This window comes from Bison bison, unplaced genomic scaffold, assembly GCF_000754665.1.
Source record: "Bison bison bison isolate TAMUID 2011002044 unplaced genomic scaffold, Bison_UMD1.0 scf7180017864233, whole genome shotgun sequence".
Classification (NCBI taxonomy): Eukaryota; Metazoa; Chordata; class Mammalia; order Artiodactyla; family Bovidae; genus Bison; species Bison bison.
Genome location: NW_011494805.1, coordinates 5,949,202 through 5,966,669, shown reverse-complemented (window position 1 = coordinate 5,966,669; position 17,468 = coordinate 5,949,202). Strand labels below are relative to the sequence as shown.

Here is a 17,468-nt window from a genome sequence, read left to right as displayed (position 1 = left end):
TATACATTACTTACATATATAGAGTAAATACTGAAAATATATACATATATGTTACATATGTATATCTGTATATTGTATATATTCAGTATTAAAAAGCAAAAAATTTTTACAATGCTAAAATATGGATGAACCATGAAGACATTATGGTAACTGAAATAAGGCAGTCACAATAAGACAAATATCGTATGATTTCCCCTACTTGAGTTCCCCCAATTATTAATAAGTTTGCACTCTTCAGGAGCCCTAAGAGTTGGCACTGATTGATGATTTTGCGCTATGACAGCATCACATTTGGGAGAACTTAAGACCCTTACTCAGTGCTGGAGTTTTACACCCCCTAAACATTTCGATGAATCAGAGAGCGGATTGAAGATGGTGCCATATGTTTTTAAAGCTTGTGGACATTCTATTACAGAAGCATAACAACAGACCCTCCTCCCATTAACTTTCCCTATAATAGCATAATAAAAGATCCTAACCTCCAATTCTTTTTCATCAAAGTACTGCAGCCACTGAAGGGGAACAACCTCATTAAAGCCATCAAGGAAAGCTTTGGTCTGTTCTTGTACTCCTCGAGAAAAACGCCACTCAGTCATTAAACTGAAAATAAAGATGGTATTTAAAAAGATGGTACTTTCTATGTAAGGTAAAAGGGTTTAAAACACAGAGTACTTCTTAATCATCATTAAAAGAGAAAGTGAAGAAAATCAGTAAGTTTTATGGATTGTAAAATTCAAGTGAGCACAGTTTCAAATCAGAAGTTGCGGTGAGCACTATTAAAAGAATAAGTTAAAAAGGGAAAGTGAAATGGAATAGGAATGAGTATTACAGTGCTAGTCAGGTGCGGCTCCAGACTTGGTTTTGCTACTATCTACAGAGGGCCTCCATCTCCTCATCTAGAAATGAAGAAGTGCATGGGCTTTGGAAAGCCCTTCTTTAGCACCAATGTTCTCTGATTTTTGATCCAGACAAGGCAGGATGCAATACAGTAAGTGGCAGTGGGAAAGTGGAGGTCATCATATACACTTTTTTCCAAGAATGTTAGTACTGTTGGGAAGAACTTAAATAAATGTATGTCAGAGGCAAGGGAAGTGAGTTTTCTTAAAATTATATTTGAATTTTTGAGTGCTTTTGCAACATGTTTATAAATTAAGAGGAATATTGAGTAGAAAAAAATAATTAAAAAGGATCACTGAAAGAGGGAATAAATGTGAAACATGTCCCCAGAGGAGCAAACAAGGCATAAAGACAAGGGTATAGAAAGACAGTTTTAAGACGCTCTGGCAGTTGTAGAACGTAGGGACAGTCACCTTACCCGATATATTCATCTTTGTTCTCCTCTGTCACTAGGATATTGGAACCTCCCAACTTCAGGTCATGTGACGTAACCTTCCCCAAAATCTCCATGTCAACAGAAAAGTACATTTCTAAGCCACATTCCTCAATGTTGTTGTCTCTGGGTGATAGAGAGATACAACCACTAATTAACAAAATATGTAAAGCTGGTTTCAAGAAAATACCTTATTGAAAGATAAATCTTCAAACCTTATCCAGATAAGGGAATTATAAAACTCAGTATCGATCGATTCCAAATCCTTAATAGTCAGTTTTTTACTTAGCATACGCTTGTAGAAGGGTAACGAGAAACCAGTATCAATAAACTTCCCATGAAAGAGTGCCTGCCAAGAAAAACAAAAAATTAAAAAAATTTACAAAGTAGCAATTTTCCTATTCAGGGGCACAATGATAACAGAGGTATCACAAGGCTTTACAGGCAAAAAAGTACTTAATAATTAATCAGCATAAATCATGAAAACTAAAAGATTGAAATCATGAAAACTAAAAAATAAAATATTCTATAAGATGCTAAGCATGAAAAACAAATTTAGAGTGAAAACAGTATCTCTTTAACTGAGGTCAAACACTTAGCTATATGATATCCTGTCAATAACTTTAAAAGAGGATGATAATGGAGCCTTATCAAACTCCCACTTTTAAATACATTTGATGAATTACATTAACCCCACTGGACACAGAAAAGAAGGCATTTTGGGGGTCCCTGTGCACCTGGGAAGACCCCTCCCCAACTCCTTTCTTATCCCACAGTTGCCTGAGAGAGCTCTAGGACTAACCTGTATTGCCTTCACAATAGCCAATGCAGAGAGCCCCAGAGTTACAGTACCTTGACTCTCACCACCACCCGCCTGTCTACTTTGAAATCTGAGTCCGTGTCTCACATCTTACCTAACTTTCAAAACCACCCTACTATGTTTTGTCCTCTTCAAGCTCATGGTCCATCATTAGCAAAATCCCCCCACGTTCTCAATTCATCCTTTCGCATCTTGTTCTAACAAAAATCTGGCATTTTTCTGAGGACCCTGTTTCCTTTCAAATCCTAGGAACAGGATTAGGAATAGGCTGTCTCTCTCCTATCCCCGTGTCACCAAGTCTGGGAGTGGGTGTCTGTTGCTTCTCATCACTGATTTCACCTCCTTCACCTGCCCCAGCGTGCAAGACCATGCCAGCCCTCTACGTTCATGGCTCACTACCCCCTACTTCCTCACTGCAGTCATCCTTAGATCTTCCGGTTTCCCCCCTTTACTCATTCAGTCCCATGCTTTTTCAACCCAACCGTCATCATTTTTAAGATTTCATGATCTGCACTGATGATTCTTTTACTACCCTGGCACGTTTTAATCCTTTCTGTGATTTTAGTCTTTAACTTAGTTAAATGTTCTCAACACCATACCCTCGACACTGTTATTAGTACTGACTGCAATTCCTTCATAAACTGAATTCCAAAGAGCTCCTGACATTCCAGCTCACCACCTTCAGCAGTAAACACCAGCAAGTTTTGACCCTACTGGGATCTAAAAAACTCCAGGGAACTTGTTAGCCTGTCACTGTCGCTCAGCCCCCTTATGAAGTTATTTCTCCCCTTACTCAGTTTTTCTTGAAAATTTTGGCCACACCACATGGTATGTGGGATCTTAGTTCCCCCAACCAGGGATGGCACCCACACGCTCTGCAGTGGAAAGCTCAGGAGTCTTAGTTCCTCGGCCACCAGGGAAGTCCTCCCCTTACTCAGTTTAGATTCCATCGTCAGTCACTAAAGTTACTCCCTTGGACCTTCAGAGCACAATCACCTTAACCGCTTGGCCACCTGTCCCGTGTACCTTCAAACCTTGTCTCCTCACTCTGCACTAACGAGCGTGCTCTCCATCTCACCGAGGAAACAGCCACCACGAGAGAACTTCTGTGCTTCCCCAACACCTGCTCACTAGTATTAGGTTGGTGCAAAAAGAACTGCAGTTTTTGCAATGTTGAAATTTGCCATTTGATGTCAGAATACATTCTAAATAAATGTAGTTGTATTATACATCCTTTTAATGCACATTTGTTGCTTTATAGTGTTCTTTTTTGCTAATAACTATTACTTGCTGTTTACTGTATACTTTAGACTATAGAAATGATGCTAGACAAAAAGCAAATTGAGTGATTTGTTTTTTTTAAATTCGAGTTCAAAATGGGTCGTAAAGCAACGTAGACAAGTCACAACAACAATGCAATTTGGCCCAGGAACTTCTAACAAACGCACAGCGCAGTGGTTGTTCAAGAAGTTTTACAAAGGAGACGACAGCCTTGAAGTTGAGAAATGTAGTGGCTGGCCATCAGAAGTTGACAATGACCAGCTGAGAAGATCATCAAAGACAATCCTCTTACTATATGAGAAGCTGCCGAAGAACTCAAAGCTCATCATTCTATACTCGTTTGGCATTTGAAGCAAATCAGAAAGGTGAAAAAGCTCAATAAGTGGGTGTCTCATAAGCTGACCGAAAATTTAAAACATCTTCAGTTTGAAGTGTCTTCTCTTATTCTGTGCAACAACAGTGAACCATTTCTCAACCACATGGTGATGTGTGAAGAAAAGTGGATTTTATATGACAACTGGTGACAACCAGCTCCGTGGATGGACTGAGAAGAAGCTCCAAAGCACTTCCCACAGCCAAACTTGCACCAAAAAGAGGTACTGGTCACTATTTGGTGGTTTGCTGCCAGTCGGATGTACTACGGCTTTCGGAATCCCTGCAAAACCATTACAGTTGAGACATTTGCGGAACAAATCGATGAGATACACTGAAAACTGCAATGCCTGCAGCCAACACTGGTCAACAGAAAAGGGCCCAATTCTTCTCCATGACAGTGTCTGATGATATCTGACTGCACGTTGCACAACCAATGCTTCAAAAGTTGAATGAATTGGGGCACGGAGTTTTGCCTCATCCACCATATTCACCTGACCTCTCACCAACAGACCACCACTTCTTCAAGCATCTCGACAGCTTTTTGCAGGGAGAACAGTTCCACAACCAGCAGGAGGCAGAAGATGCTTTCCAAGAGTTCGTGGAATTCCGAAGCACGGATTTTTATGCCACAGGAATAAGCAAACTTATTTCTCATTGGCAAAAATGCACTGATTGTAATGGTTTCTATTCTGATTAATAAAGATGTGTTTAAGTCTAGTTATAATGAATTAAAATTCACTGTCTGAAACTGTAATTACATTTGCACAAACCTAACAGTATCTGAATCTATGTATTCCTACTGTGGAGAAGCTATGACTTCTCTGTGCACTGGACAGAGTGTCCTTGTTTTCCTATTCAAGGTTACTGCTCCCATATCCCCTATCTCTCTGACCTCATCAAATTCCTTCTTCTCTTACTGATCATCGGCAGCATATAAATGTTTTATTCTCCTCCCATTCTTGGTTCCATACATACTTCATGGTACTGCCCAATTTCTTTTTAATCCTTTAGAGCAAGTTTAAGAGATTTTGTGTGTGTGTGCTTAGTTGCTCAGTCGTGTCTGACTCTTTGCAACCCCACGGACTGTGGCCCTCCAGGCTCCTCTGTCCATAGGATTCTCCAGGCAAGAATACTAGAGTGGGTTCCCATGCCCTCCTCGAGGGGATCTTCCCAACCCAGGGCTCCCACCCTGAAGGTGGCTTCTTTATCAGTTGAGCCACCAGGGAGGCTCCTTTAAGAGATTCATCAGTTCAGTTGCTCAGTCATGTCTGACTCTTTGCAACCCCATGAACCACAGCACACTAGGCCTCCCTATACATCACCAACTCTTGGAGTTTACCCAAACTCACGTCCATCGAGTCAGTGATGCCATCCAACCATCTCACCCTCTGTCATTCCTTTTTCCTCTTTCCCTCAATCTTTCCCAGCATTAGGGTCATTTCAAATGAGTCAGCTCTTCCCATCAGGTGACCAAAGTGTTGGAGTTTCAGCTTCAACATCAGTCCTTCCAATGAACACCCAGGACTGATATCCTTTAGGAGGGACTGGTTGGATCTTGCAGTCCAAGGGACTCTCAAGAGTCTTCTCCAACACCACAGTTCAAAAGCATCAATTCTTCAGTGCTCAGCTTTCTTTATAATCCAACTCTCACATCCATACATGACCACAGGAAAAACCATAGCCTTGACTAGACGGACCTTTGTTGACAAAGTAATGTCTCTGCTTTTTAATATGCTATCTAGGTTGGTCATAACTTTCCTTCCAAGGAGTAAGCATCTTTTAATTTCATGGCTGCAATCACCATTCACAGTGATTTTAGAATCCAGAAAAATAAAATCAGCCACTGTTTCCACTGTTTCCCGATCTATTTGCCATGAAGTGATGGGACCAGATGCCATGATCTTCGTTTTCTGAATGTTGAGCTTTAAGCCAACTTTTTCACTCTCCTCTTTCACTTTCATCAAGAGGCTCTTTAGTTTCTTCTTCACTTTCTGCCATAAGGGTGGTGTCATCTGCATATCTGAGGTTATTGATATTTCTCCTGGAAATCTTGATTCCAGCTTGTGCTTTCTCCAGCCCAGCATTTCTCATGATGTACTCTGCATATAAATAAATAAGCAGGGTGGCAATATACAGCCTTCACGTACATCTTTTCCTATTTAAGAGATTAGTTTATATTTATTGTCCCCATTTCTCCTTCCATTCTCTCTTGAGGCTCCTCCCATCCACCTTCCCTCTCCACTGCACATGAATATCATTCACCTGGCCAAATCAAACATTTACTTCTTGAACCTCATCTTGATCAGCCAGCAGCATTCGACATAGCTGATCACTTCTTATTTCTTGAAACACACTTTCTTATTCCTTGGTCTTCTGGAAACCATGTGTATTTATTTTCCTATCTCCTCCTCTGCCAAGGCTCTTTGGCCAGTTCCTTCTTATCTCCCCAACTTATAAGTGTCCTTAAACAACTTCTCTGTCTACACTGATTCTTTAAATGGTTATATCGTCTTACTGAGATATCCCCTCATTGCCAGACTTGTATATCCAACTATCTATTCAACATCCCCATTCGAAAGTCAGCAGGAATCTTAAACCAAATCCCAATTCTGGAGTCCCTCCCCCACAAATTTCCTCTTTGTCACAACCCTGCCATCCTGGGAAATGGCAGCTGCAACCAGATGCACAGACCTTACAGTTTGGTGCAACACCTGACTCACACATCTTGCATCTAAATGGACAGAAGACCTGATTGCCTCTATGTACAGATACATCCAGAACCCACACAGCACGCCTCACCACCTCCACGGCTATAGCTCTTGAGTCCGAGCTTGAGGACTCAGGTGCCATCTTTCAGCTGAGCTGTTGCGAGTGGTCTTCCTGCTTTTCCTCTTGCCTTTCTTTGCCCTCAATTAGTCTCTTTCTACAAGGCAGCAAACTGAGCTTAATCAAATCCATGGTCATATTATGTTCCTTAGATCACACCACTCCTAGCTCAAAACCCTTAGCTGAATTTCTGAATGATCCCACAAACTGCCTCCATCTCATCTCCTACCACGTTCCCTCTATGCGCCAGCTATGACATTTTCATTCAGAAACGTACTTCCACCCAAGATCTTTTTTTTCAGGTTGTTCCCTGTGCCTCAAATGTTGTTCTCCAAAATATTTGCATGATTCAATCCCTTGCTTTCTTATTTCTGTTCAAGTGTTGCCCATCAGACAGGCCTCCTCTACTCATATTAAATAACAGAGCAACACTTCCTTTCCCTCAGTATATATTTATTATTGTCTCCCTCTAACAATATTTATATCCCTAAGAACAAGGACTGTGTCTTATCATGGTTTCATCCCGTTCATACTATGATACCATAGCAGGCAATGAATATTTGCTGAATGAATGGATAGATAATAAAGTGCAAATACATATATAAACACAAACACTTCTCAAGAAGTTTATAGTCCCACAAGATCTTCTGCAAAGCTATGAAAATTCCAAAAATATCAATCAAGTTCAATGATTATACGTACAACTCGGATTTTCCCCTTATTGAAAAGTGGTCATACTACAATTAGGCTTAAATGAAAGGACTTCTAAAGACCAACTGGCTGTATCAATAATCCTTATATTCACAATCTTGATTTCACACAGGAACTTATTTTGATACTCTCTAGGCAAACTTCCTTGGTAACCAAATTTGTGAACACATATAACCAAGGATGATATGTATCACTTAAAAAAAAAATCTTCTCTAAAATACTTTTGGAATAAGCAAAATTCAAATAAATAAATAGGTAATGGAAAGTCAAGACTCACCATAGCAATAAAGCGACCAATGAAACAAAAGTATGAAAGATGGTCTGGATTAATAGTTGATGCTGGATTTATCTGTAGACAGTAGTTGTTCTTGCCAGCATACTCAAATAAGCAATACATGGGGTTCAAAACTTCATGTGAAAGCAAGAAAAACCATTCTCTAGAAGAAGATAAGTCAATATTATTTTTAGCAACCATATATAAATTTAAAAACAGACCTTAAATAAATTCATACATAACATCACATCTCTACTCAGCAGCCTTTAACAACTCTACTGTCCAATTCCTAAGCCGCCCATTCTAAATTACCTGCCAGTTCCCACTGCCAAACTATAAACTAGGTATTTCTCACATATTGTGTGCTTCTTCCTAGGCCATATGTTTGTGTATGAACCCTGAACTTCCACTCGGCCTATGGGGATCCCACTTTCAAGTTCAGCTGATATCTATTTCAGCAATTTTTGGAAGCATTTTTCAGTGTATTTCAGTGTCTTAGTCACTTAATACTCTGTGGTAACAATCCCACAATATTATTCATTTTTCTGCACATGACTGGCCCACATGACCACTATATCCACCAGACTGTAAGCAATTCAAAAACAAAAGCCATGTCTCTATTTTTTGTACCTTTAACTCTTATAGGCACTTGACAACCTATACACACTAGATTTATAAGGAAGATTTATTTTATTTATTTATGGCTGTGCTAGGTCTTCGTTGCTACATGCGGGCCTTCTCCAACTGTGGTGACGGGGCTACTCTTGATTGTGGTGCTCGGGCTTCTCACTGGAAGAGCTTCTCTTATTGCAGAACAGGGTTCTAGGGCACGCGGGTGTCAGGAGCTGTGCTCTGGGTGCTAGAGCACAGGCTCAATAGCTGTGGCACACGGGTTAGCTGTCTTGCAGCACGCGGGATCTTCCCAGACCAGGGATGGAAGCCATGTCCCCTGCACTGGCAGGTGGATTCTTTACCACTGAGCTACCAGGGAAGCCCTGAACAATAGGCTTCAGTGAATATTTGCTGGTGATACTGAGGAAACACAGCATGGCCGCTATGGAACAGTTTTAACTGTTTTTTTCAGGCAATGGATTAAAAATGGAACTAAAATTTTAAAAGGTGAAATCTTTAAATGGGATAGGCATTATCTAACCTATTACCATGTAATTTGTCTCATTTTAAAAAGTCCAATACAGAAAACCTGACTAGGTAAAAGATTAATAATTTGTATTATAAAATAAACTCAATATGCAAAGACTGTCTTCCATAGCAATTTCTTCTAATACAGGGTTCCAAACTCAAATACCTAAAGATATTAGTGAGTACAAGGGGCTTCCTTCTCTGCATGGGCTCACAGTCTTCTACTCAGTCACAAACCCCTATTCCTCATTGTATCCCAGATAAAAGTTACCACTGGTCTAGGAAGAATTACTTCTAGGCATCTATCATAGTCCTTAGACAACTTGGCTATGGTGGGCAGGAAGTGAAAAAGAATGTATGATACCCAACAGGGAAAGCAGCTACTCTGATTCAGCAATTGATGCCACGTGAGAAGGTGTGGCAATTGTTTTTAAAAAGAGGCCGAAAATCTTGATTCATAAGAGTAATCTAGTGATTTCTTTAATGTTGTCAAATAATATAAAAAAATTAAAATCACAATGGGGGCCATCAATATGCAAGCTAGGTCTGGCCTGGCAGCCTGTTCAGAAATGTTTTTTTGAAACTTTAAAAATATAATCTTGGAAACTTAATGAAGGGTAGAGAAGGGAGTCTAAATCAACTGAGAAATGTTAAAACCAATTTACAAAACGAAATTCAGTCCCAAAATAGTAGCTGAATCAAGTTGACTTCCCACTATGGTGAGGCTGAAGTAACACATGTCCCCCGGAAGAGAACTGAACAGATCTAGTGGGCTGCCATCTATGGGGTCACACAGAGTCGGACACAACTGAAGTGACTTAGCAGCAGCAGCAGCATCAGTGAGAATGTGTTTAGACAAAAAAACTAGAAATAAAACTCCCAGATGTTGCAGATGACTTTCAGCAATCAGTGCAGAGAAAACTGGGTACATTGAAAAAAAGAATGACCACAGCATGGCATCTAACCTATATACTCTAACAGTAAGAAAAAAGAAGGAAAAATTCTAAGTAACAAGAGGTAGAAGAGTTCCTGTTAACATATTCTTCCATATACTCTCAAATAAAGAGTTACAAGAGGTTGAAAAAATTAATAGACAACGAATGAGTAAGCAGAGCCTAGAGAGGAAAACAGTAAAACCACCAACGATGAAAAGTCACATTAGAAGCAGCAAAACACAGGGCAGTACTGCAAACAGAGATGCGTGGACAAAATCAGAACAGAATGAAAAGCACAAAGATGAAAGTGACCTGAGAAGAGATGACAGACATGTACGACTGAGAGAGCAGAGTCCACATACCCATGACTGATGTTCCCGAAGAAAAATGGAACAAATGGAACAGAAAAAATATTCAAAGACCTAATAGAAGAAAATGTCCCTTAAATTAAGGAAGATCTTAATAAGCTCCAAAAAAAGATATAAAACAATCAACACTGAAATTAATGAACTTCAAAGAAAAGACCTGTATGGGAACCCAGAGGAAAAAAGCTCCCTACAAGGGGCTGGCCTCCTATTTGACAGCGTTTACATTCAATTAGAAGACAGTGACGCAGTGTCTACTGAGCACTGGAGAAACAAGTATTGTGTGAGAAATTTATATCTAGTGAAGTTCTTGTTTAAATACAAAAGCAGCAGAAAACATATTCTCAAACACGTAAAACTAGAGGGATATATCACCCTTGTGAACTGATTAAACCAAAACCAATACATGAATTAAAATAAATAATTTGGGAATAAGAAAAACATGGTGTGCAGTAACTGATTATGTACATTAGATACATTAAAACCAACAAAATATAGAACAAAACCCAAACCGTTGAGGTAAAAAATGGTTAAGAATGTGAATATTGTAAAGTCATACACTGTAAAAACAATACCATATTTCATTTCTAAGATGTGCCTTTTTAATGTCTGAACATTTTTGAAATTGAGACAAATCACAATATATGTGATATGAATATCCACGGTGACAGGCAGTTTTCTCTTCCAAAAAAACTTAGATGAGAAAATATACTAACACAACCAGCTCTGATAACTCCGCCAGTTCTAGTTGTCTACCTGTTTTTAAGTCAGCTGTACTAAAATTGTGATTATGTAATTTTGAACACCCATGAAGTACGAGTTCAAAAAGAGAGCTGTTTCTAAGAAAAGAAAATTTAATTCTTTGTAAATATTTAATGAAAATGCTTTGACTAAAAAATAAACTGCTGTCAAATTAGGTCTGAGCAAAGCAATTGAAAAAAAAATTAAAAAGGATCTCCCGTTCTTATTGCTTCATAAGTGTCTGTTAAAAAAATATTTAGTAAATGTGGAAAACTATTTAGTCAAAAGGACTCAGACTGGATTAAAAACACAAACACCAAACCAACATAAATTGTTATAATAGCAAAAAATAAGAAACAACCTTATTCATGCTGATTCATCAACTATACTATGTCCAAACAAGGGAAGATTATGCAACCATGAGTATAAGGTCTATATCTGATATGGAAAGATATCCATGATATACAAAATAACAAAATCAAGCTGCTATATTTTGCAAATTGTATGATCAATTCTGTTTTAAAAAAATCAGCAAATATGTATGATATCACACATATATTCAAATTTATATACAGTTGACCCTTGAACAACATGCTTTTGAACTCTGCAAGTCCCCTTATATGTGGATTTTTTTTTCAATAAATATAGAACCTGTATTTTCATTTTACAAATATCTTAAAATCAATTAAGTGCAGCAAAAGTCAATTAGAGATCACAGTGTGTGGAAATGAAAGAACTAGGGATTTGAATCCAGATTTTATCCAAACTGCTTTAGCTTCTTGTCCTTTGGTAAATCAATCATCAAATCCTTTGTTTTATGTTGTTTTTAATGGAAGTAAAGTTGATTTACAATATTGTGTTAGTTTTAAGGCATAAAGTGTTTCAGTTAAATTTTTCAGATTATATTCCATTATAGGTTTGTATATGATATTGAATATAATTCCGTGCTATACAGTAAATCCTTGTAGCTTATCTATTTTATGTATAGTAGCTTGTATTGATTAATTCCATACTCTTTTGTTTTTGAAACAGAAGTAGCAGTATACAGATTTTTGACAACATAGGGGTCAGCACCCCAACCCCTATGTTTTCAAGGGTCAAATGAATATACAGAGAAAATGCATGGGATAAACAACAACATAATAATAATGGTTACTGCTAGATTTACGTGAATATTTCAATTTTTGTTTTTAAAAATAATTCTAGATTGCTACTGAAAAAATGTTATCTTTTCAAGAATATATCTACAGTGGAGATACACTTATTTCAAAGCAGATATGTCTTTTATTTTACCTTGCTAGGCCACCATAATCAAGTCCTTCTTCTCCTCTAAATATTACATATAATCGCCTCCTCAAGTCATAGGGTTTTAATGCCATAATCTAATTAAAAACAAAAACATGGATGCTTAAACATTCATATGCAATACAAGTTTCCTCCAAAAACAGTTTTATTTAAATTTCATCTGTGTTTTCAAAATTACACATTTCGTTATCTTATACAACAATGCTTTTAATTCAAAGAGATCAACTGGTTTATTCCACAAACTAGCAAAGATGCATCTTACTCTACTAAGCTTTCTCTGATTAACTTTCACAAATCTCTTTCCCCTCTTCTGGTGTTAAATGGTAGTTCTACTTTGGGTTAGTAGCAAGAGAGGAACAGCTTGAAACAGGATGTTTTTCAGGTTAGAAAATATTCCCTTCTCTGTTACTCTCTGAATTTTACCGAAATATTATAAAAGGTGACTAGCAAATTTTTTTCATGAGCAACTTAATGAGAAGTAGAATTTACTGCTTACACCACACATTCCATTTCTCAGTAGGAAAGGAACTCAGCTATTGTGAATAATTAATTATAAGATGATGAATTTTAGCATAAAAAGTTTTATCTTAAAACTATATCTACACTGGATTTTTTATAAGCCTTAAAGGCTCACACTAAGGTTACTAGTAAATAAGCTTTACTTCCAGATAAAGCGAATTACATTCCAAAGCCAAGACTGGCCTGGGTGAGGCGACAGCTCACTAGCTGGCCTCCACTTTACAGCGAGTCATGGGCTCACAGGGCACGATTCTCCACAAGCCAGAGGACAAAGCCAAGTAAAATCTACCATGAATTCAGATGTGTATGTATTAAAAAAAAGTTTACACAGAGCTTGGAACAAGATAAGAATTTATTAAATCAAATAGAGTTGCTGATGATAGCTATATTAAGTAACTTGTCCAAACTGCAGCAAGTGACTAAACTGAACATCACTGACTTATGAACTGTTATTCCATTTTGGCTTCTATACATAAAAGTCCCTGTGTACCTGAACACACATCGAATTTTAATTCATCACTGTAATACTTCGGGAGAGGACTGAGAAGAAAAATTCTCAACCTCATCAGAAAAAAAGAACTGGCAATATTTTGGTTTTTCATCTTTATTCTACAGATAATTCAGCAAAGGTATTACATTCATTTGTTCATGCCACCAACTGTTTATTAATACCTGCTATGTGCAAAGCACTGCTTCTGGGTACTGTGCAAAGCAGCAGTAAACAAAATAGCGGGGCTCTCCTGGAGTTTCATTCTGGTAAGGGCGGTAAACTGTGTCAGGTGTTGGCGGTGGTTTAGTCGCTCAGTTGTGTCAACTCTGTGACTCCGTGCACTGTGGTACGCCAGGCGCCATGGGGTTCTCCAGGCAAGACTACTGGAGTGGGCTGCCAGCCCTTCTCCACAGGTGGGGAGAAGTGTTACAACAGGAGTGAAGCACCATGACTGGCTACAATGGGACTGTGAGGGAGGTGAGCAGAGAACTGCCATCTTAAATGAGTGCTTGGACAAGGTCTGAGGTCATGACGTTTAACAGAAACCAGGAGGATGTGAGTATTAACACTAGGGTATGAAAGAATTATTTAAAGGGAATACAGTGCCTATACCAATCTAATTTTAATTTAGTCTCATATCACGACTTTTCTGCTTTGAGTTAATAAGGTCTTAGTAAAAAACTAGATAGGTGTCAAAATATGTCAACTTGTTCCAGAGCTCGTTATACTTTATTTTAGTAATCTAATTCACAGTAGAATGGTTTTGTTTCTCAGCCTAGGTACCTGTGCCTGCAAAATGGGAGATAATGACAGGAGCTACCTCAAAGGGATTTTGTGATGAATTAAATGAAATGATAAATGGAAGGTGCCAGTGCTAAGCATATTAAAATCACTCAATACATGATGGATTTTATTATTATAAGGGACACTCAGTAAGTGGCAGTCATTGTCACAGTTGTATTCTAAATGGCTAAAAACTTCTAAACCTTAACTCCCTTTAGATATAACGAATATAATGACTCAAGTTGTATGATTTCCCTCAGTATCCAAGGTGTGTTGGTTCTAGGACAGCTCCACAGATACCAAAATATGGGGGTGCTCATCTTATGTGCATCATCCCATATAATTTTAAATCATCTCTAAATTACTTATAATATTTAATACAATATAAATACCACATACACACAAGCATACCTCAGAGATATTACAGATTTGGTTCTAGAGTACCGCAATAAACAGAATATCACAATAAATCAAGTTACACTAATTTTCTGGTTTCCCAGTACATATAAAAGTCATGTTTCCATTGTACTATAGTCTATTAAGGGGGCAATAGTATTATGTCTAAAAAGACAATGTACAGACCCTAATTTAAAAAATACTCTATTGTTAAAAAAAAATGCTGTGATCTGAGCAAGTTGAATCTTTTTGGAACAGTAAATCAAACATAACTGTTCACAGATTACCTTAACAAATTAATAATATTGAAAAGTTTGGAGTATTTCAAGAATTATGAAAATGTGACAGAGACACTACCAAGTGAGCACATGCTGTTGGAAAAACGGTGCTGTGAGACTTGCTCAACACAAGACTGTCATAAACCTTTAACCTGTGAAAACCACGGTATCTGCAAAGTGAAATAAAGCAAGGCACAGTAAAACAATCTGCTAGCGGCAGCAAATTCACACTTCGCCTTTTGAAACTTTCTGGAAATCTCCCTCCACCCCACCACAGAATATTTTCTATCCACAGTTGGTTGAATCCATGGATGCTATTATATCTGTGGATACAGAGGGCTGACTATACAATTTTATTCTGGTACATCTTTCTCACCTGTTGGAAGGAATCTTCGAACAACGTCTGCCGGGACACATTGATCTTTACGTGACTGGGTAAAGCATTAGACTGAAAACAAAAATAATATTGCAATATCATGTAAGTTACAGTACGTGTGCCCTGTAACAAGAAAACTAAATGATTATGAACAGAAGGTTTATTTACCACCGCAGTACCTGGCACAAATAACGGAAGTGAGCGAGTTTCCACCTGAAGCTGCGTTCATAGGCAATCTGTGGACCACCCTTAGTTCTAAAGAAAAAGAAAAACAAACCATATATTAATAAATAATAAAGCTGGATGTTCACTATTCAGTATGAAACTGGAGTGTACCGGTGTCCTACAAATGACAGGAAAGTTACTCTGTAACACCTGCTGGGAGAGAAGTGAAGGTAATATTTAGGGGCCAACAGAGACTTGAGCAACGAGGACACATGATATACACACACAGATGGGGGTGATGTGCATGGATGGATCTTTTATAAAGCAGTTAGTTAATGTACTTAAAGGATACAACACATAAAGAAGCTAGTTACTGTGCTAGAAACATATAACAACAAACAAAAGAACTGTATATAAGCAAAAACATCTTTTGGGAAAAAATGAAAGCATTTATAGAAAAACAAAAAACAGATTTGTCATTAGCATAACAAACTAAAGGGTAATAGTAAAAAATATTTTTAAGAGGAAGAAGTTCCCACATAACAGAGTGAAGACGCAGGAACAATATTCAATATGTGAGTAACTCCAAATAAATAAAAAATGTACAAAACAGTGAAAATATGTGATAGAATTTAAATATATATGTATATTATACATAGTTACAGTTAGCATAATGGGAAAAGTTTTCTCATATCTGGAAAACAAATATTAAAAGCCAGTAGTATTTCAGACAAAAAAAGCATTTAAAACATAAATCGTATTGTTCTTTCAGTCCCATGTAATTATTCTTATTGGTCTTGATCTCTTATTAGCAGTTTATGAAGCCATCAGGTTTTCCATTCGAATTCTGTAATTTCTTACTCAGTTAAGTGGTATGATCTAAAAGTTATTAGAAACCTATATTTGTAAAAAAGTCCTCTCTATGAATCTTCTGGAAGATCTTCATATTTGTAAAAGCATCAAAGTAATATAAATGTCAAAGAATTGAGACGGCATGATTAAAGAATCAACTGCAATGCAACTGAAAAAGAAATCTGGCTATTTATGCAACATATAACATCTTAAGATAAACTAAAATTATGACGCAACACTATTCCAGGATATACCCAATTTGAGGAATGCCATATAATTTCTAGAACATTTACATTAATTAACATTTAGCTGCAGAATCTAAGAAGTTTTATCATTACATTTGACAGTGCTTCCCATGTAATTCGGAGAAGGCAATGGCACCCCACTCCAGTACTCTTGCCTGGAAAATCCCACGGACAAAGGAGCCTGGTAGGCTGCAGTCCATGGGGTCGCTGGGAGTCGGACACGACTGAACGACTTCACTTTCACTTTTCACTTTCATGCACTGGAGAAGGAAATGGCAACCCACTCCAGTGTTCTTGCCTGGAGAATCCCAGGGACGGGGGAGCCTGGAGGGCTACAGTCTATGGGGTCACACAGAGTCGGACACGACTGAAGCGACTTAGCAGCAGCAGTAGCAGCCCATGTAATTCAACATACCAAATAAGCCTAATTATCAATAGCTTAACCTCTCTTTGAAAAGTTTCAGAGAACTTATGTAAGTATCTAAAATTTAGCTAGAGATTAAAAGAATCCCTTTAGCACATTATAGCTATCTTTCTTTGTGGGGGAGAGGTGTGGAATATAAATCCACACAAAGATACTTTTGCCTGGCAAAAATGAAAAAAACTTTTTTAATTAAAATTAAAAAATAATAAACTAAAATAGGCAACAAAGACCTACTATATATATAGCACAGGGAACTCTACTCAATACTCTGTAATAGCCTATATGGGAAAAGAATCTGAAAAAGAACAGATATATGTATGCATGCATGTCAGGAAGCAACAGTTAGAACTGGACATGGAACAACAGAGGTTCCAAATAGGGAAAGGAGTACATCAAGGCTGTTTATTGTCACCCTGCTTATTTAACTTACATGCAGAGTGCATCATGAGAAACACTGGGCTGGACAAAGCACAAGCTGGAATCAAGATTGGCGGGAGAAATGCTAATAACCTCAGATATGCAGATGACACCACCCTTATGGCAGAAAGCGAAGAAGAACCAAAAAGCCTCTTGATGAAAGTGAAAGAGGAGAGTGAAAAAGTTGGCTTAAAGCTCAACATTCAGAAAACTAAGATCCTGGCATCTGGTCCCATCACTTCATGGCAAATAGATGGGGAAACAGTGGCAGACTTTATTTTTGGGGGCTCTAAAAGCACTGCAGATGGTGATTACAGCCATGAAATTAAATGATGCTTACTCCTTGGAAGAAAAGTTATGACCAACCTAGACAGCATATTACAAAGCAGAGACATTACTTTGCCAACAAAGGTCCATCTA

At 37.9% G+C, this 17,468-nt stretch overlaps 1 protein-coding gene across 2 annotated transcripts in view; it reads right to left on the bottom strand.

The window, feature by feature from the left end:
- WWP1 (WW domain containing E3 ubiquitin protein ligase 1) overlaps positions 1-17,468 on the bottom strand; it is a 114,852-nt gene that overhangs the window by 20,228 nt on the left and 77,156 nt on the right. Inside the window, exons 14-21 of one of the 2 annotated variants that reach the window (XM_010846230.1) lie at positions 15,125-15,200; positions 14,946-15,017; positions 12,092-12,180; positions 10,055-10,114; positions 7,621-7,780; positions 1,546-1,679; positions 1,316-1,456; positions 480-600 (exon numbers count right to left, since the gene is read on the bottom strand). In XM_010846230.1, the coding sequence (XP_010844532.1) occupies positions 480-600; positions 1,316-1,456; positions 1,546-1,679; positions 7,621-7,780; positions 10,055-10,114; positions 12,092-12,180; positions 14,946-15,017; positions 15,125-15,200 (853 nt within the window). The remainder of the gene's footprint in view (positions 1-479; positions 601-1,315; positions 1,457-1,545; positions 1,680-7,620; positions 7,781-10,054; positions 10,115-12,091; positions 12,181-14,945; positions 15,018-15,124; positions 15,201-17,468) is intronic. The other variant, XM_010846231.1, reaches the window with a different exon arrangement.